This window comes from Jaculus jaculus, chromosome 12, assembly GCF_020740685.1.
Source record: "Jaculus jaculus isolate mJacJac1 chromosome 12, mJacJac1.mat.Y.cur, whole genome shotgun sequence".
Lineage (NCBI taxonomy): Eukaryota > Metazoa > Chordata > Mammalia > Rodentia > Dipodidae > Jaculus > Jaculus jaculus.
In genome coordinates, this window is record NC_059113.1 from 39922980 (window position 1) to 39946050 (window position 23071).

The 23071-nt window shown below is 42.5% G+C and overlaps 1 protein-coding gene across 1 annotated transcript in view; it reads right to left on the bottom strand.

Annotated features, from left to right (window-relative positions):
* The window catches only part of Glp2r (glucagon like peptide 2 receptor), a 67771-nt gene that overhangs the window by 40557 nt on the left and 4143 nt on the right, over window positions 1-23071 (bottom strand). The window contains exons 2-4 of the mRNA XM_004663136.2: window positions 16909-16996; window positions 15014-15118; window positions 11697-11818 (exon numbers count right to left, since the gene is read on the bottom strand). Of these exons, the coding sequence (XP_004663193.1) occupies window positions 11697-11818; window positions 15014-15118; window positions 16909-16996 (315 nt within the window). The remainder of the gene's footprint in view (window positions 1-11696; window positions 11819-15013; window positions 15119-16908; window positions 16997-23071) is intronic.

The window sequence follows — 23071 nt, forward strand, 5'->3', positions numbered from 1 at the left end:
AAAAGAGGGAAGAGAAGGGAAGGGAGGAGGGTACTTAATAGGTTGGTATTGTATATATGTAAGTAGAAGAACAGATTAATGGGGATGAAAAGGCCCAAAGTGATGTCAGGGGAGGAGATTGAGTAAAGGAAAGGTGGAAGGAGGGCTAATCAAAATCTGAGAAGATATAAATAAATCAAGTGGAATCCTTCCGTTTTGGACAATGGAACACTCAGGAGCCATAGATCATTGCTAGAAAATTTTCAGTGCCAGGGACGGGATACCTTCCAATGAGTTGTTGGCCAGGGAGGTCCCTGATGCCCCAAAAACATTATAGGCCATTGCCAAGGCCCTTGGTTTCCCACCAGGAATAGATGGTAAGACCCTATTGTTGAAGATTCCACATACTTGGGCTGCTAGGCCACTGAGAAATCCTGCTGGAACTGAGCTGATAACCTCCTCCATGAAGACCAGCTGACAGAAAGCTGGAAGAAGCCATTCTACATGCAGTTCAATGGGAGAAAGATTCACCACCAGGGAAGATACTCAACAGTGGACACTGCAAGCCTTATAATTGGCCAGCCAGGCCAAATGAGCCAACGGGTGCGATTAGTGGCACATCTGTCATGGTGGAAACCAACTGCCCTCCAATTGGACTGGAGGCCCATTCCAAAGGAGGGAATACATCCCTAATACTGAAAACTTAAAACAGGGGTAGTCATGAGCCCTAGGGTTGTAACATCTGCTGATGTCTGGATAAGTGAATATTCTATGCTTATCAAACTTCCCAGTAAGCACTTCTCTTAATATTCATACCCTTATATTAATGCTACTCTCACTTTGGATAGAGAATCTTCTATTTTGAGATGGAAGTGACCTTGGGACAACTCAGAAGGTATCATGGTGCTGGAAAGAAGTAACTAGAGGGCTGGAGAGATGGCTTAGCAGTTAAGCGCTTGCCTGTGAAACCTAAGGACCCCGGTTCGAGGCTCGATTCCCCAGGACCCACATTAGCCAGATGCACAAGGGGGCGCACGCATCTGGAGTTCGTTTGCAGTGGCTGGAAGCCCTGGCACGCCCATTCTCTCTCTATTCGTCTCTCTCTCTCCCTCTCTCTCTCTGTCACTCTCAAATAAATAATTAAAAATGAACAAAAGACATTAAAATAAAATAAAATAAAATCTTAAATTAAAAAAAAAAAGAAGTAACTAGAGTACCAAGTAACATCTCGATCACACCTTCCACGGCTCAGGGTCTAATGTGGAAGAAGTAGCAGAAAGAATGTAAGAGCCAAAGGAAGGGTTGGACTCCTTACAACGTGCTCCCTCAAGACAAAAAATTGGCCTCAATATCCATGACCTCATAGTGCCTGACACTACCTACACAAGACCATCATAAGAGGAGGGAAGGATCATAAATAGAGGAGAGACTTAATGAGATGGGGAGTGGATGTGATGGATAATGGAATTTCAAAGGGGAAAAGGAGGGGAGGGAAGTTATTACCATGGGATATTTTTTATAATCATGGAAATTATTTAATAAAATTGAGGAAAAAAATTCAATCATTTAACCACTTTTGGGTTGCAAATGTTCTTTATATATCCTAGATATAAATCTTTTGCCAAATATTAGTTTTTAAACATGGTCTTGCAATCTATAGATTTCCTCTTATTTTCTTTAGTTTTTTAAAAACTGCATCTCCCTATGTAACCCAGACTGATCAGGAAATCATAATTCTCCTGCCTCTACCTCCCAAGTACTGTAACCATAAAGATCATGCCTGATGCTTTTATTTATTTATTTATTTTAGTTATTTTCAAGGAGAGAGACAGTGAAAGAATATGAATGAGTACTCCAGGGCCTCTAGCCACTGTAAATGAACTCCAAATGCATGCACCACTTTGTGAATATGTCTTTATGTGAGTACTGGGGAATCAAAACTAAGTCACTAGACATTGCGGCAAATGCCTTAACTGCTGAGCCATCTCTCTAGTTCCCTAGTTCTTTTAATTTTCTTGATGACATCTTTAGAATAACAGAAACTTTTAATTATGGTGAAGGTAACTATATCAACTTACTCTTCCCCCACCCATGCTTCCACACCCCCCATTTGACTCCATAGAAACCTTTCCACTATGCTTGCCTTTTCCTCACTCACTTTACTACTGAGTGTGAGACCATGTGACCTCCAGATGGGTCAACCCCAATGTAAAACAAGTAACACATAAAACTGAGGCAGTATGACTCTTCCTAAAAGACCATTCCCCTAATAGGGGCCTCCTATAAAAACTGCTTACAGGAAACTTCCAAGTAATGCAAAAGCATGATTATGATAAATACGTTCAGAGAACTTAAACAGGACATGAATTAATGCCTGAATGAACTCCAAGACAATACAGACAGCTGATAAAGTCAAACCAGTATAAGAAAATAGAACTCAAATAAAGAGATAGAAATTCTGAAGAAAAACCAAGGTGAAATGAAAATTGCAATAAATCAAATAAAAAGCTCTGTGAAAAGCCTTGCCAATAGAAAAAAAACATGTAGAGGAATGATTATTAGGGTTAGAAGAAAAGTATAAGAAATAGACCAGGCAGATGAAAACTAGTAACAAGTTCCAAAAAACAATATGAGCAGAAGACAAGAGACATTTGAGACACCATAGAAAAATAACATCTACAAATAGTAGGCATAGAAATCTATAAATATTGAGCATAGAAGAAACACTTCAAGCCAAAGGAATAGAAAATATTTTCAATAAAATTATAGAAGAAAATTCCCAAACCTAGGAAAAGAGGTGTCCATTCAGGTATAGAAAGCATACAGAACACCAAATAGACATGATTAGAAAAAGAAAAACCATGTCATATTATAGTCAAAACATTAAATACACAAACAAATCAATATTTAAAGCCCTAAGAGAAAAATAGTAAGTAATATATAAAGACAAGTTCATCAGATAAACAGCCAATTTTTTAATGGAAATGCTAAAAAACCATACTGAATTGGGATAAAGTATTTCAAATATTGGAAAAAATCACAGCTGTCATTCCAAACTATTATACCCAGCAAAATTATCTCTCATTGTAGCAAAAGAATATTTTTTCCATTATAAAAACAGATTAAAGAAATTTCTGACCAATAAGAGAGCTCTACAGAGGATAGTAGCAGAAATACCTTGGACTGAAAAGAAGGATAAATACATGCAAGAGGTTAGAGGGAAAAATAATTAACAATGCTAGGTTAATTTATAAGCAAATGAAGACCAAGAAAACACCAAATATTACAAATTCATCAACATGACAGGAATTAACTTATTCCTTTCAATAATAATTATGTTTTTAAAAATTAGAGAGAGAAAGAGAGAGAAACAGACAGAGTGAGGGAGAGAATTGGGGTGCCAGGGCCCCAGTCATTGCAATCAAGCATGTGTGACCTTGTACTAGCCTCACCTTTGTGCATCTGGCTGTTGTGGAATCTTGAGAGTTGAACATAGGTCCCTAGGCTTCACATGTAAGCACCTTAACTGCTAAGCCAGCTCTCCAGCCCCAACAATAATTCTTTGTTTTAAAATTTTTATTAGCATTTTCCATGATTATAAAAAAAATCCCATGGTAATTCCCTCCCTCCCCCCCCCAATAATTCTTAACATTAATGGACTCAATTCCACAATAAAAAAGAATAGACTTGGTTGGAGAGATGCTTAGAAGTTAAGGCACTTGCCTGTATAACCTTGCAACCTGGGTTTGATTCCCCAGTACCCACGTAAAGCCAGATATACGTAGTGACCCATGTTTCTGGAGTTTGTTTGCAGTAGCTGGAGGCCTTGGTGTGCCTATTCTCACTGCCTGTCTCTCTTTTCTCTATCTGTCTATGCTTGCAAATAAATAAATAAAGTTGTTTTTTAAAAAAAAAAATAAGAAGAATAGACTAACAGGCTGTAGCAGAAAACAAGATCCATTCTTTTGCTATCTTCAAGAAACTCCTAACACTATCAAAGACAGATACTACCTTGGAGTGAAAGAATGAAAAGGCATTCCAAGCAAATGGAATCAGAAAACAAGCAGTTGCTACTATTCTAATATATAACAAATAGACTTCTATATATGCACAGAACACAGGGGACCCAACTTCATAAAACAACACTAAGGATTGAGTCACAAATTAACCCCAGATGACTTTTTAGCACACAATTCTCTCCAATAGACACATCATCCAGGAAAAAAAATAGAGAAACACTGGAGTTAAGTGATATTATACAGCAAATTAACCCAACAGATGTATACAGAACCTTCCACCAAAAAACTATTGAGTATACATTCTTCTCAGCAATTCACAGAGCTTACTCTAAAATATATCATACATGAGGACACAAAGTAAATATCAACAAATTTGGTAAACTTGAACAAACTCCTTGTTTTTTATCCAACCACAATGCAATAGAACTAGAAATTAACAAAAAATACTATAGAAAATATACACTCTTGAAGCTTAACTAATATACTATTTGATAATGGATGGGCAATGGAACAAATCAAGCAGGAAATAAAAAAATATCCTATAATTTAATGAAAATGAGAACGAGAACACAGTATACCAAAATCTATGGGATACAATGATGAAGGAAGTCCTAAGAAGGAAGTCTATATCTCAAAGTGACATTAAAAATACATAGAAACTCAAGTAATTTATTGATGTACTTTAAGAACTTAGAAAATCAAAAACAAAACAAACCCCAAAACTGCAGATGAGAAGGAATAATTAAGACAAGAGTAGATAAATTAATGAAAAAACAATACAAAGAGTCAATGAATCTATAGCAAGTAACAAGCTTAAAGCAATAATAATAATAACTCTGAACTGAAATAAAGAGTCAAGGTCCAGATGAATGTACAACAGAATTCTATCAGATCTTTAAAGAACTTAAACCAATGTTTTTCCAACTATTCTATGAAATACAAAAGGAGGGAGTATTTCTAAACTTTTTCTAGGAACCCAGTATTATTCTGACACTAAAATCAGATAAAGACACACACACACACACACACAAAAGATTATAGAGCTATCTCCCTGGTGAACAAACATGCAAAAATTCTAAATAAAACACATGCAACCAAATTCAAGAACACATCAAACACTAGGAAATGGAAAGACATCCCACATTCATGGATTGGAAGAAGCAATATTTTGAAAATGACTATCCTACCAAAAGAAATCTACAGATTTAATGCAATTCCCATCAAAAAAATCCAGTGATATTTTTCACTGAAATAAAAAAGCAGTCCTAAAATTCATTTGAAAGCACAAAAAAAGCACGGTTAGCCAAAGCAATCCCAAGCAACAAAAATACAGCTGGTGGCATCACCATGTTACAGAGTCATAGTAAACAAAATGGCCTGGTACTGGCACTAAAACAGATACGTGTATCAATGGAACAGAATAGAGGACCCAGATAAAAATCTAGGCAGCTACAGCCATGTATTTTTTGACAAAAAGGTCAAAGATCAGGCTGGAGAGATAGCTTAGAGGTTAAGGCACTTGCCTGAAAAGCCTAAGGACCCATGTTCGACTCTCCAGATCCCATATAAGCCACATGCACAAAGGTGAGGCCAGTGCAACGCTGCACATGCCCACTAGGTGGCTCAAAAGTCTGGAGTTCAATTGCAGTGGCTGAGGCCCTGATGTGTCAATTCTGTCTCTCTCTCTCTCACAAAAAAAAAAAAAAAATGCCAAAAATTTTACTGGAGAGAAAATAACCTCTTTAACAAATGGTGCCAAGAAACCTGGATATCTATATGTAGAAGGATGAAAACAGATCCTTATTTCTCTCCATGCCCAAGAATCAACTCCAAGTGGATCAAAGACCTTAACATCTCCTGAAACTCTAAAACTAGAGGAAAAGCTATAGGCAAAAAGCAGTAGAAACTCTTCAACATATTGGCATAGGCAAAAACTTTCTGAATAGAACTCTGGTTGCTTAGGAACTAAGACCACTAATCAACCATTGGGACCTCATATAACTAAAAAGCTTTGTAGGGTGGAGATGGCTAACTGGTTAGAGGCACTGGCTTGCAAAGCCTATTCACCCAGGTTTTATTCCTTACTACTCACATAATGCCAGATGCACCAAGTGGAACATGTATCTGAAGTTCAATGGTAGTGGCAAGAGGCCCTGGTACAGGCCCATTCATTCTCTCTCTCCTTACAAATAACTTTTTAATATTTATTTATTTATTTATTTGATAGAGAAAGAGGGAGAGAGAGAAAGAATGGGCATGGCAGGGCCTCCAGCCACTGCAAACAAACTCCAGACACATGCACCCCCATGTGCATCTGGCTAACGTGGGTCCTGGGGAATCAAACGTGGGTCCTTTGGCTTTGCAGGCAAATGCCTTACCCACTAAACCATCCCTCCAGCCCTATTTAAAAAAAATAAAGAAGAAGAAGCTTTTATATAGCACAGGAGACAGCCAAGTAAAGGGAAAAAATCTTTGCCACCTATACATTTTACAGATGATTAATATCCAGGATATAAAAAGAACTCACCTTAAACAATAAGAATCCAACAAGCTAATAAAATGGGCCATGGAACTAAATAGATAATTCTCAAAAGAAGAAATACAACATCTAATAATATTTTTCAAAGTGTTAAACATGTTTGGCTGTCAAGAAAATGCAAATTAAAGCTACTGTGAGATTTCATCTCACTCTGGTAAGAATGGCTAGCATCAAAAATAAAAATAAGAGCCGGGCATGGTGGCGAGCCGGGCATGGTGGCACATGCATTGATCCCAGCACTTGGAAGGCAGAGGTAGGAGGATCACCAAGTTCAAAGCCACCCTGAGACTCCATAATGAATTCCAGGTCAGCTTGGACTAGAGCAAGACCCTACCTTGAAAAACAAAAAGCCAAAAACAAAATAAAAAATAAAAATAAGGACAACAAATGCTGGCAAGGATGTGGGAGTAAGAAGAATCCTTATTCACTATTGGTAGGAATGGAACATGACATAGCCATTTTGGAAATTAATGTGGAGGTTTCTCAAAAAAACTAGAACTAAGAACTTCCTTATGACTATGCTAGACCACTCCTGGGCACATACCCTAAAGACTCTACACTCTATTTCAGATAGACTTTCTCACCCATATTCATTGTTGCTCTATTCACTACAGCTAGGGAAATGGAATCTACCTAGATGCCCATCTAACAATGAATGGTATATGACGATCTGATGTGCAATGGACTTTTATTCAGCTTTAAAGAAAATGAAATCATGAAAATTGCAGGAAAATGGATAGAACTGGAAAAGATCATGTTGCGGTAACTCAGGCATTAAGTTCATATTGTAAATAAAGTCTATTTTGCACACCATTTTGCTAAGTTAAGGGTTTGTGGTGGTGTTTAATATGCCTGACTTTTAGATTGTTCTTAAGCAGCTTCCTATACAAGAGGAAAGATAAGAAATAGACATGGCCTTCCTCTCCCTCTCCCTCTCTCTCTCTCTCTCTCTCTCTCTCTCTCTCTCCTTATAAATAAAAATAAAAATATTAGAGCTGGAGAGATGGCTTAATGGTTAAGCGCTTGCCTGTGGAGCCTAAGAACCCTGGTTCGAGGCTTGATTCCCCAGGACCCACGTAAGCTAGATGCACAAGGTGGTGCATGCATCTGGAGTTTGTTTGCCATTGCTAGAGACCCTGATGTGTCCATTCTCTCCCTCTCTCTCTTTCTCTCTCTCTCTCTCTCTCTCTCTCTCTCTCTCTCTCTCTCACTAATAAATAAAATAAAAACAAAAATAAAAATATTTTTTGAGGCAAGCCCAGCAGACTGGCCTTCTTATGAGAGATAGTAAGAACAAGAGAGAAAGAGAGAATTGACACACCAGGACCTCCAGCCACTGAAATCAAATGCCAGATGAATGTGCCACATTGTGCATATGTGTGACCTTGCACATGCATCACTTTGTGCATCTGGCTTATGTGGGATCTGGAGAGTCAAAAATAATATATATTTCTTTTAAAAAAAATGTTGGAGAGATTGCTCAGGGGTTAAGGCACTTGCCCGCAGAGGCTACTGACCCAGGTTCAATTCCCAGTACCCACAAAAATCTGTATGCACAAAGTGGCATGTGCAACTGGAGTTTGTTTGCAAAGGATAGAGGCCCTGGTGTGTCCATTATCTCTCTCTCTCTTTCTCATAAATAAATAAAAATAAAAATATTTTTAAATAATAAATATTTTAGAAAAAGAAATAGGCATGATTTGCTTAATTCAAGGTATACAATTAGCATGATGTTGGTGGAGATTTGGAAATTAAAGCCTCCTGGAGGGAGTGTATTGTTGGGGGCAGGCTTACGAGTGTTATAGCCAGCTTCCCCTTGCCAGTGTTTGGCACACTCTCCTGTTGTTATTGTCCACCTTATGTTGGCCAGGGGTGATCTCCACCCTCTGCTTGTGCCATTGTTTCCCCTGACATCATGGAGCTTCCCCCTCAAGCCTGTTAACCGAAATAAACCTCTTTTTTTCCCACAAGCTGCTCTTGGTTGGGTGATTTCTACCAGCAATGCAAACCTGACTGCAACACTAGGAAAGAAAAATTTCTTCTAAAGGATGTGGATTTTGAGTTCAACATAGGAGTAAGAAAGAAACAGTTGCCTTGATAGATCTCCTAGTGTGGAGGTCATACCAGCTTTTGAGAGCCTCTTGGTGAAGCTACAATGAGGCAGTTGAAAATTACAAGTATTAAAAAGTGAACTATCTGACTGGAGGGATGACTTAGCAGTTAAGGCATTTGCCTGCAAAGCCAAAGGACCCAGGTTCAATTTCCCAGGACCCACATTAGCCAAATGCACAAGGGGGTGCCCACGTCTGGAATTCGTTTGCAGTGGCCCTAGCATGCCCATGCCCATGCCCATGCTCTCTCTCTCTCCCTCTTTCTCTGTCAAATGAATAAATAAATAAAGTATTTTTTAAAAAACGTAACTATGGCTGGGTGTGGTGGCCCATGCCTTTAATCTCAGCACTCGGAAAGCAGAGATAGGAGGATCACCATGAGTTCAAGGTCAACCTTAAACTACATAGTAAATTCCAGGTCAGCCTGGGCCAGAGCAAGACCCTACCTCAAAAAAAAAACAAAATGAAAAAATAAAATTTTTTAAAGTAAACTATGAAAATCTGCAATGAAATAAAAATAAAAGCATGAAATACTGAAAACTTAACAGCTCCATTTTCTTTTACTATTTCTTTTACTAATTTTTTAAGCATATTCAATACTATTGGAATGATCTGTGCAGTTATATTTTCCAGATGGAAACTCTAGCCAGTGGCACTGAACACCCCTCCCCCCATTCTCTGCACTCCATGATGTCACATGGCAGAAGATTGGCCTTAGTGGAATGTTCACACCACAGGGATGGGCAAGTGTTACAAGCCAGAGTCTTTTTTTTTTTTTTCCAGATGTGCAAGCCACAAGCTACTTGTTAAACATTCACTATCACACCCACAGCACCAGTACTGATAACCAAACCAAGCACATCTTTGCTCTGTAGGCAGTCATGGCCTTTGAGATGGAAACTTTGAGGGCTAATTTATTTCCTTACTGTGACAGTTTGCATCTTTGTCTCAACCATGGCAAGGCTTAACTGTTAAATCTATTAATACTTTTGTACTAAATCAGGCTTTTCCTTCCTTGATATTTACTATGCAAAATTTCAAACATCCAGCAAATTTGGAATTTGGATAGAACACCTAGATTCCCAATAGTCAGCTTCTACCATTAAACTTGGCATAATCATAACATCTTCTATCTGTCACTCATATAGAGATTTCAAAATTACATAAACTGTTATTATTGCTATTACTGTTTAGAGAATGTGGGATATTAGAATATCCAATAGATTAGTAGTTGTGCTTCCAATATATCAATAAGCATTATTTTCGTCCACACTTCAACCTGAAAAGTCCTAAATCCTTTAAAGAGCCCAGGCAACCTCTAGCCTCTCACCTCTCCAATGGTGCCCAACCTGGGTCTTCCTGGGACGACTTCACTACATGGAAACACTCAATGTCACCTCTTGGAAGGAGACAAGGAGCTGGAACCTGCATGATGAGGGGCATTGAGCCACTTTGGGAGATGGGGAAAGTGACTAGGAAGAGCAGCAGGTAAGACCAGTGCTAGAAGACCGACTTCCCTTGGGATTTCACATCCCACCCTAGTAGTGGAAGAAGCCCATCTACTCTCTGACCTGGGGTGTATCTTTGACTTCTGCCAAAAACATTCTTGTTTTCATCATTCTCATGGCCAATGCCTTCCAACCTTCAGGCTCAACATGGGCAGCCTTCCCTGACCCCAATCTGTATCAGTGTCCCCTCTCCTGTGACCCTGGGAATTCAGTAGTTAACATCCTTCCTCCATGTTCCACAAGACTCGAAGCTCCTTAATATCAGTGTGTGTGTGTGTGTGTGTGTGTGTATATTTATGTATAAATATTGTGGTCACTGTTTACTCCTTGCGTTTGGTACACAACCCTAGCCTAGTAATGCTTCATTAATGTCTGTGGGCATGGCTGTTTAAAAGCAAGATGTGGCCCTTGACCACTATCTAATCTCCATCACCTCTTCCTCCTCTCTCCCTTGTTCCTTCTTTGCACTTGACCTTGAAGGAAAGTGGGCAGGATTTGAAAGAGCAAGTTGCTTAGGAAGAGAACAGGAGTCCAACAAGAAAAGCTGTGCCCAAGAGGTTGGAAGACTCGAATCCTGGAAGAAGAACGTATGGGCCAGGCATGATGGTGCATGCGCATAACCTCAGCAGTCTGGAGGCTGAGGCAAGAGGTTCACAAGTTTGAGGCCAGGCTGGACTACAAAGTGAGGTCCTGTCAAGTAGGACAAGGGAAGAGAGGACAATAAAGGACAAGATGAGAAAATGTTTAGAGAGAAGTCTGGGGGATGTGTTCATTCATACTGCATTTGCTGAGCTGCCAAGGGGTGACTGAGCAGTTGCTCCTCTGGGTCCTGGGTCCCCAGTCCTGGTGATAGCACACAGACTCCTATTTAGAGCGTGCTAACTCCATGCCAGAATTTCTTCTAAGAAATTTATGTCTCTTGACTGTTTGAAGCCACACAATGATCCCATGCAGCAAATATGATCCCCATGGGAGAGGCCAGGAAGCAGAGGCACAGAGAGGAGAAATAACTTACACCAAGTTCACAGCCAAGAAGTCTGGATACATGGCCAGACTATCTGATCCTAGAACCCATGCTGTGCTGTCTTGCCTCAGACACACACACACACACAGGTCCCCACTACCACTGGAGCTACATCTCGGAGAGCAAGGCTGGGTAATACGACAGATGCAATAAAGAAAATCAACCAGAAAATGAGCACACACCACTTTGGATTAGGTGGCCATGAAAGATTGTACCTTCAAAGAGACTGCTGAATTGAAACCTGGCTAATGTAGAACTGTTGGGAGAGATATTCCAGACACAGCACACAGCAAATAAAATGCTAGGAAAATTCTAGAAGTACTCCATTATGATTTCATATTCACCTTATAAAGCAGGCTGCTGTGAGGGCTGTTTTACATCCTGGTCCAGCCTAGGACAGATAAGCTGTGAGAGGCCTTTTGTGTGATCCCCTAAAACTGGTTTGTCTCTGGAGTGCCCTGGAGAGGAAGGGTGGCTCCTCCCTAAGTACCTTATCACCAAGCCGGGCAGACTCACGTTTTGTTTGAAGCTGTGGTTCTCGGAGCATTCAGAGTCATCTTGCCAAATATCTGTGGCGTTCTCTAGCGTCTGCCAAGTCCCCCGCGCCAAGCAGTATCTGTAGGCCCTTCCTGAGCTCTCTGCAAGTAAACAAGGCTCTGGAGGAAAGGTCAGATCACACAGCCCATTCCCTGAGCACACTGGAAGGTCCTCACCCTGGCTACAAAGCTGTGGAAAATCCCAGAGAAAAGGGGCTTTCATTTTCTCCATTTGGGGGTCTCATTAGCATTCCGGCTGTTTATTTAGAATGGAAAGGAAAACTCGGAAGCCTCGAGGTTTCATAACAAACCATGATCCGCTAATGGATGCTGTGTTTATGCTTGACTCTGGAGTTAGAACAGTCCCCAGTGACTCAGAGATGTTATAATCCTGTAAGGTACAGCCCAGCTGGACGCTGCCAACCTGTTCTCCTGCGCTGGTTCAGTGGGGCATCTCTTCCTGATGTATCAGAGTTGGTGCCATGGAGAAGAGGAAGCGATGGGCACAAGGCAGCTGTTCCCGCTGAGATGTGATGCGCCACCTACGGGTGAGCTGGTGTCCTGGGCCCACGCTCCCCACTCCCCAAGCCTCTTGCTTTCTTCCTCTGAAACTTGGGACAATGCTGGCGCCTGCCCTCTGTGACTTGAGGGAGGAGTAAATGAGGGAATGTGTACAGAGACAAAGGTATGTCACTGTCCACCCGGAGGGCTGTTGTGAGTCACCTCTGTCCCAGAAGCCCCTATTCAAATGTCCTCTGAGTAGGAAGACTTGGTAGGATATGCAGATGAGAAGTGGAAATTTACTGGAACTTCGGGTCTAGCCTTTTCTGCACTTCACAGACCAACTGTAGCCACGGGCTGCATTTACTGATGAGTACCCACTCTCTATAATAGGCACCTGCCCAGGCAACAGCTTTGCTAGAGTGTCTAAATGACTTCTAAACAAAATGGTCCAAACCAAGCTCTTCACTTTCTCCAAATGTTCTCCACCCACACATGACCCCCTCAGCGGATGACCAGACCAGCCTGCAGTCCTCTGGCCCAAACCTTACAGCCACCTGCACCTTCTCTCTGTCTCTCATAGCCCCCGTCTGTTCAGTGATGTTTACTCTCACACGCACCCCAAATCTAGACCCTGCTTTCACCTCTTGTTTCCTTCCTGATGAGAACCCACATCTCTGCCCTGGATTATGGCAAACTCCTCTGATGGTCTTGCCCTCACCCAGCTGTCAATAAGCTGAACAAAGTATTCGTTGCATTGTGTCATGCTTCTGCTCAGCGTCCTCCCAGAGCTTTCGGAGGATAAGTGAGAGTCCATCCATGGCCTCCCTCAAAGTCTTATGAGACTTGGCCCCTAAATCTCTGTGCGCAGCTCGTACCTCTTCTCTTCCCACTTAGCTCTATCCACAGTTGCCTCCTCCCCTTCTCAGGCACGCTCTCAACTGAAGGCCATGGGACTGCTCAGCGTGCGTTCTCATCTGAACAAACGTCATCTGTTGGTAGAAACCTGGGCCTCATTGACTGGGTCTTCACCGAAACATCAGCTTGTCATTGAAGCCTTCCCCAAATACCCAGTTTATAACCACCACTCACTGCCTCCACTCCAACTTCCCATCCCTCCTTTGGCTTTGTTTTGTTTAAATTATATCACATCTATACTTACAAGTGATGTTTATGATTATTGTGTCTTTCTTGCTAGAATGTGAGCCCCAGAGGGACAGGAGTTTTATTCTATTTTAGTCACTAATAGATCCCAAGCACTTAAAAATAATGCCTGGCACAGAGTTGCTGCTTAGTAAATATTAGCTGGGTGAGTGAATGACAATAAAGCCACTTGACCCTGTGTCGATCATGCTGGTTGTAATACTGTATGCAGAGGGCACAGCTCAAAGCCCAGCTGGGAGAGCGCACATAAAAATGCCATAAACTGTTACAAATGCTGAGACAGAGACTGCACAGGTATAGAGGAGGGCTCAGAAAAGCAGAGGCCCATTGTATTCTGGGGAGAAGCTGAAAGATTTTCTAGAAGACTGGAAAGTTTGGGATGAGAACTGAAGTCAGGTTTGTAGACAGAACTTTGAAGAGACATCCTGGACAGAAAAGGGAGCAGAGGCATGGCATGGGAACAGTGTAGCCAGTATTGGGTAGAGACAGTATAGCCAGATCTCATGCTGAGAGAATAAGCTGGAGTCCTCGTGGGGCAGAAAGAGAGCTGAAGTCCCTCACTTCTGTTGTCAGATTATTACCTTTTTACCACTTGCAAAATTGGTGTGTTTAACAGACATGCAAGGAGTCTAAGCTTGAAGCTGGTCTTCAAAGAAAAACACAAAAGGCTTCTGCCCTCTATCCTTCAAAGGGGTTAGATCCACAGACAAAGGACTCTGCCAGGCTGAAAGTGGAGGAATCTCATATCCATCATCCCATAAAACCCATGAGACTATTTTCTTTCAGAATATGGAGTATTTTGAGTTTTAAGACAGAATGTATACCCCACTTTCCTCAGGTCTGGGACTGAGTAAAAAAATATTTTTTCTGTAACTGAGAACAAAGACAATGGAAGGAACTCGGAGCCAAATCACCCTCCTCCTAGAAAAGGATGCTAACCTGTCTCAGCTAAATGGGCATAAAATCTGGCCTTTGTCTCATGATTGTCTATAAATTTTAAGTTGGTGTTAGATTGTATGGATGTGTTCTGTTCTCTCTGTCTCTCTCTCATCCCTTTTTCTTCTCTATGACCAAAACTGACACCCTTGGACTCATTTTCACTAGTCAGTTCGGAGGACTTAGAGAGCGACTATATACACAGAACAGCTAGGAGCCTAAGAATTACAGGAAGACGGGGCTGGAGAGATGGCTTAGAGGTTAAGGTGTTTGCCTGCAAAGCCAAAGGACCCAGGTTCAATTCCCCAGGACACACGTTAGCCAGAAGCACAAGGGGGCACATGTATCTGGAGTTCATTTGAAGTGGCTGGAGGCCCTAGTGCACTCATTCATTCTCTCTCTCTCTCTCTCTCTCTTTCTCTCTCTCTTTCTCTCCCTCTTTCTCTGTCAAATAAATAAATATAAATTAATTTTTAAAAAAGATAAAAGAATTACAGGAAGATGAGAAGAAGGGGGCTGGAGATACAGCTCAATGGTAGAACCCTTGCCTGATAGCTTAATAGATCTTTGTTGAGGAAGAGGACTTGGGAAGCACTGTTGGTTAGAGAGCCCTCCCCAACTGGAGGTCTACCAGAAGGAAAGGTCCTTGAGAGGAAGTGAGTGTTAGATATTGGAAGGATCAGACTTATTTATTACCTTCACTCCACCAAGGTAAGTATGAAGGGCAGGGAACAGAGACATTTCCAGGAGAAGAATGAGGCCAGCAGATATACTGATCGAATGTTCCATTACAAAACACACCTGTGGGTAGAAGAAGGCCCACAATAAACAGCAGTGCTGTGTACAGGGTGCTCTGATAGGAGGTTCAGGACTCGGGAACTCGGAGCCCACCTTGCTGCCACTGGAAGCTAGTATGACCTTGGCAGGAGCCAACATGGATCTCCTTCTCTCTAAATGGGACAAGGAGCATGGTGGGGGAGCACAGGAATCCTGAGACTAGTCCCAAACATGGTGACTTTGTCTCCCCAACTTGACCTCCAGTCAGCGAGCGCAATGTACATATTATGCTGATAGTGCTTTGTTTTATGTGATCTGAACACTCACAGAAGGTCAAGGTCAGGAGGAGGATGTCTGGAGATCCAGTTAGAGCCTTGAGTTCTCTAATTAACTGAATAATTGTCAACCCTCCACTAATTTGAGTCTTGAGCACATTTCTTATGAAATGTGTAAGGTGGCCAGTGGATCTAAGGGGAACTGCGTAATATCTCTCCATTCTCATTTCAAGCTAAGGGTATGGCTTATATATCCCAGGGTTTAGTAAGGGAATGCAACTCAGCCTGGTGGGCCTCCTGAAATGAAATGGAGATGCTCCTAGGAGGCAAGGTCTCAAAGTTCCAAATCACAGTTCCTGGATTCTAGAAGCCAAGCATCATTACATCTGCTCCTAATGAGGCTGTAATACGGGGTCTGCTCAAGGCGAGTAGCCAGCTTCTGGCACGGGAACCCTACAGACACACGTCTGCTGGTTACAGGTGGCTCTGGACTCCACTGACCTGGCTGCCTGGTGTCAGCATCTGGTCTGTACAAGGCTCTGCTCACCTGGCAAGATCCAAAGAAAACATGCCTGCCCTACTTTGACGTCTGAAGCAGTATTCCCCAAAGTGAGGCGAGGTCCTTGAGACCTGTGCCAAAGGGGTCTTGCAGTGGAACTGGGGATAGCTTCAAAGGCTTTGAATCAAGAAAAATACGGGGGAAAAATTGACAGCTTCTGTCACCTCCAGATAGCTGAAAGAGATGATCCAAAAGTTGTCAGGATAAGGAGGGCCCAGCCTTTGCCATCCTACCCAGAACCCAGAAGCAATGAGTCAAAGTACTTTGCTTTTTCTTCTTAGGGTAGATGTAGTGTTCACCCAACATGTCAGTAGGTGAGCAGGTGAGGTTGCAGACTGACCAAACTATTGCACATTTGCTAGAATGCTCTAAATCTAGAGGAAACACAATGAGAGAAGTGTTACTCCTCAGCTCTAGATAATGGTCTGACAGATGGAGAACCCCACTCAATAGCTTCCCAGGACTGCCTTCAAGTAGCTCTTGTCGGATAGCAAGGCATGGTGCTATGGCAGCTAGCCTTTGTCAGAGATGGCTTCGCCCATATGTCTTATCTTACATTGTCTTCCAATGAGAAGTAGAGCTCTATGTTCCCCTCCCAATTGAACATGGCAGAGGTGGCATGTGACAAGACCAGGTCACAAGAGGCAAAATGGCCTTGGTCAGGATAACCCTTAAGAAGCCAGCCACATGCTGGGAGGAAGCCAGTCCATATGGAGAGGCCAGGTAGAGGAGTGGTGGCCACCAGTGAGCCCTTCACATCAACAAGCAGACATGGCGTGCAAACGCCTTGAACAGTCTGCAACCTTTGAGTCTCCTGGCTAAGCCCCAGGCATTGTAGAATGGTAACATGCCACACCCAGAGTAGCCTGAAGTCCTAAGACAAAGGAGATGGGAGATAGGATAATAACTGTCACTCCTTCAAGCCAGTAAGCTTAGGGACAACCTTTTATACAGATACAGATCATAAGATATGTGCTTACCTGAAGGCTTATTGAGTAAGTCTCTCAGACACTTCTCCTTGTACTGAGCCCACTTCTGAGTCGTCTCTTTAAGGAGGGATCCAGTAACCTAAGCAGAAAAGAAAGAAAAAAAAAAAAAAAACATGGTCACCACCAGGTATGTCCTGAACACCTGCAATCCCAGCACTCAGGAGCATGAGGCAGGAGTTCACTAGTTCTAGACCAACCTGAGCTACATGGTAAGACTATCCCAGAAATGAAACAAATCAACAACAACCAAAAAAAAAAAAAAAAAAAAAAAAAAAACATAGTCACATCCAAGATAGCTATAAGCTCAGATGTAACTTTCTCACACTCTGATCCTCAGGATTTTCTCTAACGTGCTGACACCAAGAAATGGAATTTCTTTGGCATCTTGGGGCTGGAGAGATGGCTCAGGGCTAAAGGCACTTGTGTATAAGCCTAACATCCAGGGTTTGATTCCCCAGTACCTACATAAAGCCAGCTACACAGGGGCACATGCACCGTTTGCAGTGGCAGGAGGCGCTGGTGCGCCCGTGCTCCCCCCCCCACACTCTCTCTCCAAATTAATTACTTCATTAACAAAAATATTTCCTAAAAGGAATTTCTTTGGCACCCTAAATTTTATCTTAAAATTACATGTGAGGGCTGAGAGGACGGTTTAGCAGTTAAAGGCACTTGCTTTCAAAGCCTGCTGACCTGGGTTTGATTGCCCAGTACCCACATACAGCCAGACACACAAAGTGGCGCATGCATCTGCAATTCGTTTGCAGTGGCAAATGGTCCTGGCACACCCATACTCTCTCACTCTCTCAACAAAATTAATAAAAAGAAAAATATGTGAATTCTACTACTCCATAATCTAATCGTTTTCATTTTGATTAAGAAAAATTTCAAAATCTTTCAAGTTGACATTTCAAGGGGATACAATACATGTGTCCTGAACTTTCATACCCTCACAAAGAACGGTTGCTTGTTCCTGAGACCATGCAGATCCCAAAGAAGAAAACACCACACAAAAGAGGCCTGAGAGTATACCTGAGAGAGGTCCACACGGTCTGGGTACTTGTATAAGTCAAAAACCACTGTGTAGGGCTGGAGAGATGGCTCAGCCATTATGGGGCTTTCCTGCAAAGCCTAACGACCAGAGTTCAATTCACCAGTACCAAGACAGCCAGATTCACAAAGTGGCATCTGAGTCCATTTGTAGTGGCTGGAGAAACTGACACACTCATTCTATCATTTTACATACACACACACACACACACACACACACACACATATGACATATACATACATCTATATACCATATATATGATACATATACTTAATATAAATACAGTATATGTGTGGAGAGAGAGGAGAGAGACACATGCCACTGTACTGAGGCCTTGGAACATTTTTCTTTCTGAAATTGACTGTCCTCTTCCATAGAACCTTAGAAATACAACTCATGCTTTTGTTTTTTTGGGGTTTTTTTCCACCAGATAACTGAATTGTCTACCAACTTCTCACTGTGCTCCTGTGTTACTTCTTTTGTTTTTGGCAGGGCCTGCCTTTCCCTTCCACTGTTCGATCTTTCCAGTACAAGCATTGCATGCTTGGAGGAACTGAAGGGGAGCCACGAAAGCAGCGTGTCTCCACTGAGAGAGGACTGAGATCTGCTCCAGGTGACGCCATGACCCTGAGAGCCAGCCTGCGAGCCGAGCAGCTCCTGCGGCTCCTCTGCCGTGCCTTTGCCCTGGGCTTCGAAGGCTCATTTTTTCTGTCAGGGATCAGCAAACCCAAATGTTGTCTTGGGCCAGGTAGAAAACCCAGAAGAATGTGAAAAGGCACGTATAACAATAAGGAATGAAATAGCCTATAAAAAGCTGGTGAAATGTCCCCCTTAAAGAAATTCAATTTTACTTAAACATGCACAATCAGCCCCTGCCCCTCAAAATAGGCACAGGAAAGAGAGGTAGATTGGACTAATTACTCAGGATGCAAAATTATGCCACCCATATCTAGAGCCCCTTCCTCTGCCTAATATGCCCCTCCCCCGATTCCATACCAGTCAAGATGGCCTGTGGGTTTTCTTTGCATCTGTCTCAGAGAATCAGCGAGACTTTTTTTTTAAACTTTTTTTGTTGTTGTTGTTTATTCTTATTTATTTGAGAGTGACAGACAGAGAGAAAAACAGGCAGAGAGAAAGAGAATGGACGCGCCAGGGCTTCCAGCCACTGCAAATGAACTCCAGATGCGTGCGCCCCCTTGTGCATCTGGCTAACGTGGGTCCCGGGGAATCGAGCCTCGAACTGGGGTCCTTAGGCTTCACAGGCAAGCGCTTAACCGCTAAGCCATCTCTCCAGCCCCAGCATGACTTTTTGAAGAAGAGCTTGTGTGGTCTTTATGAGTCCAGTGGTTCCCAACATTTCTCAATTCACCATACCCTTATGATCTCAGTAGTTTTCCAAGGTACTCTTAGACCAAAGGGATATATTTGAAGTCCTATTTATTAAGTAAATAAGTCCAAACAGTTCATAAATATTTATATCTTAACAACTTAATGTCTATAGGGCATTGCACAACTTCTCAAACTTGAGCATCAGGTTGAACACCGCCGCCTTCATTTCCTCCTTCTGTTCAGCACTGGCTTTTTATTATGGTGGCTGCAGACCACCCGGCTTTATATGATCTAACATCAAAACCATGAATTCAGGGCTGCAGAGATGGCTCAGCAATGAAGGCACTTGCCTGCAAAGCCAAAGAATCCAGGTTCAGTTCTCCGGGACCCATGTAAGCCAGATGCACAAGGGGGCGCACGCATCTGGATTTTGTTTGCAATGGCTGGAGGCCCTGGCACGCCTATATTCTCTCTCTCTCTCTCTCTCTCTCTCTCTCTCTCAAATAAATAAATAAATAAAAATAAAAATCATGAATTCAGGACTGGAGAGATGGCTTAGCAGTTAAGGCGCTTGCCTGTGAAGCCTAAAGACCCAAGTTCAATTCTTCAGATCCCACATAAGCCAGATGCACAAGGGGGCACAGCACAGAAGGCCACACATGCACACAAGGTGGCAGAGGCATGTGGAGTTCAATTCCAGTGGCTGGAGGTCCTGGACACCAATTCTCTCTCTCTCTCTCTTTCTCTCTCCCTCTCTCTCTCATTAAAAAAAAAAAAAGGCAGTCTGTTGGGCTTCCCTCAAAAAAAAAAAAAGAGAGAGAGAGAGAGAGAGAGAGGGAAAAAACATGAATTCAAGCCAAATGTGACCTGGTGGCGCGTACTTACACCCTAGCACTTGGGAAGTAGGCAGAGTATCAGGAGTTCAACTACCATGACTACGTAGTGAGGTCTAGGCCAGCCTGGGCTACATGAAACCCTGTCAAAAAAAAATAAAAATGAAATGGGCTGAAGAACTAAACAAAAGGGCTGGAGAGATAACTCGATGGCTAAAGGTGCTTACTTGTAAAGCCTGAAGACCTGGGTTCGATTCCCTAGTACCTATGCAAAGCCAGATGCAGAAAGTGGCACATGTGTCTAGAGTTCGTCTGCAGTGGCAGGAGGCCCTGGCACACCCATACTTTCTCTGTGTGCCTCTCTCAAACAAATCAAAATATTAAAAAAGCCCACGAAAGGGGAAAAAATGTGGCTTCAAAGGAGAAGGGTAGGGAAGGTAGCAGATCTTAAAACTTCTGAAAGCTGAAGGAGGAATGCTGAGGATGGAAGGGTGGAAGCACAGTAGATAGAGGAGCGTTGATCAAAACAGTGCATGTTTCAATAGAGAATGTAAAACTTTTTAAATTACCTGTAGTGGTATATTATACAGTCACCAAGAAGAACAGAGTTGCCATGTGATACAACATGGATGACCTTGTAAACATCATGCTAAATGAAAAAGCAAGGGCCAGGGAGATGCATTAGCTGTTTAAGGCACTGGCTTGCAAAGCCTACAGGCCAGGGTTTGGTTCTCTCGTGCCCATGTAAAGCCAGATGTACAACGTGCCTGGCGTATGCATCTGGAGTTTGTTTGCAGCAGCAAGAGGCCCTGGCATACCCCTCTCTCCCTCTCTCAAATAAATAGATAAGAACAAAAGTAAAGGTTCTCTTAGAAAAAGAAAAGGCAACCACAAAAGACTACATTGTATGATTTCTTACCCAAAACATAAAACATTCAGTGTAGACAAAGCAAAAAAAAAAAAAAAAACATAAATTTGGGGCTGGGAATATAGCTCAGTGGTCAAGTGCTTGCCCAGCATGTGCAAGATCTTGGGTTCTATCCTTAGCACCACAAAACTGGAAATGAAAAGAACGTTTTGATCTTGAGTTAGCATTTGCATGGTATCTTGAAAACACCAAGTATAAATCACTGTGTCTTCAAGACATTAAAATAGTTCCTGCTTCCTCCTAAGTTTGCAGCAATGTCTCTGCACCTTTGCACACAGTTTGTGAGCCATGGGAAGAGAGAATGGGAAACAATGATGATATAATAATTGGCAGTTATCCCTTAGTTTCACTTTGTAATGAGCTTTAAATCTCTGAAAATAATCTCTCTCACTGAGTTAGGGCCTAAGTGGCAAGTACTAAGTTTATTAATACTGTTTAATGAAATAAACATCGTAATGGGACCATAACTGATTCGTATGAGTTATTTTTTGTAAGAATATTCAGAGGCGGGGGAAATGACTCACCAGCTAGAGACACTTGCAAGCACCCAACGCCACAAAAAACCCAGGCACAAAGTGGTGCGTGCATGTGACGGCTATGGAAGGTGAAGTCAGAAGACCCTGGAAGTTTGAGGCCAGCTAGACTGACACACATGTAGCAGCAAAAACAAGGGAAGGCTGGAGAGATGGCTTAGCGGTTAAGGCGCTTGCCTGCAAAGCCAAAGGACCTGGGTTCGATTCCCCAGGACCCACGTAAGCCAGATACACAAGGTGGTGCATGCATGTGGAGTTCATTTGCAGTGGCTGGAGGCCCTGTGGTACCCATTCTCTCTCTCAAATAAATAAATAAAAATAAAATAAAAGGGCTGGAGAGATGGCTTTAGCCATTAAGCACTTGCCTGTGAAGCCTAAGGACCCTGCTTTGAGGCTCAATTCCCCAGGACCTACGTAAGCCAGATGCACAAGGGGGCGCACACATCTGGAGTTTGTTTGCAGTGGCTAGAGGCCCTGGCGCACCCATTCTGTCTCTCTCTCTCTCCCTCCCTCGCTTCTGCTCTCTTTCTGTCACTCTCAAATAAAATAAAAATAAACAAAAAATAAATTAAAAAATAAGATACAAAAACAAGAGAGACCCCCATGTCTAGCAAGGTGGATAGGTGAGCAAACATCTTCAGTTTGTCCTCTGCTCTCCACAGTGCACCATGAAAAACATGGTCCCACACGTGCACATGTATACACACACACACACACACACACACACACTTGAACAAAACTCAGCAGATGAATTAATAACCAAACATCAAGTTTCCAGAATCCTCTGTCATTAGGGTAAGACCCTCCCTAGCATAAGGTGCTTCTTATGTCCCCAGGGACCAGCCTAAAGACAGTGAAATTGGTTTCTGAACTAGCATTCCCTGTCCCCCTTGCCCTTTGCCATGGTAAACGGTCATGGTCAAAGGCAGCAAAACAAACTAGAGCTGAAAACTCCTTCTTAACTTCGGCCAACCTTGGGAAGGTGGGCAAACTGAGGCTGTCTTCCCCAGGTGTTTGTCCAAAAGACATCCAAACTACAGAAGTTGGCACCTATATTCAGTCACAGCCAAACAAACTGTGGAACAGGGAAAGGAGAAGCTTGAATGTTTTCTTCTCAAGCTTGACCTTGATTCCTCTTTCTCCCACATAGGAACCAGAATCCATGAGCAACTGGCTGAGAAGGAAACAGGAAAGGGGGCAGAAATCTATTGACTCTGCTTACGTGGATATTGCTTTGTGAGGGAATGAGCCCATTTCACTGTAGGAAGAGACAGAGATCACAGATAGCCAAAAGCAGGATAAAGGGAATTGCAATCTTATTATTCAGAAATCACCGTTAACTTCCACATCCTTATCGCCACATATGCATCATCTTACCTCTTTTTCTTTGTGGTTTAAAGGTTTTGGGGGTGTGCACGTGCATGTTTGTGTGAGTATGGGCATACATGTTCCATGGTGTGTGCGTGGAGGTCAGAAAACACCT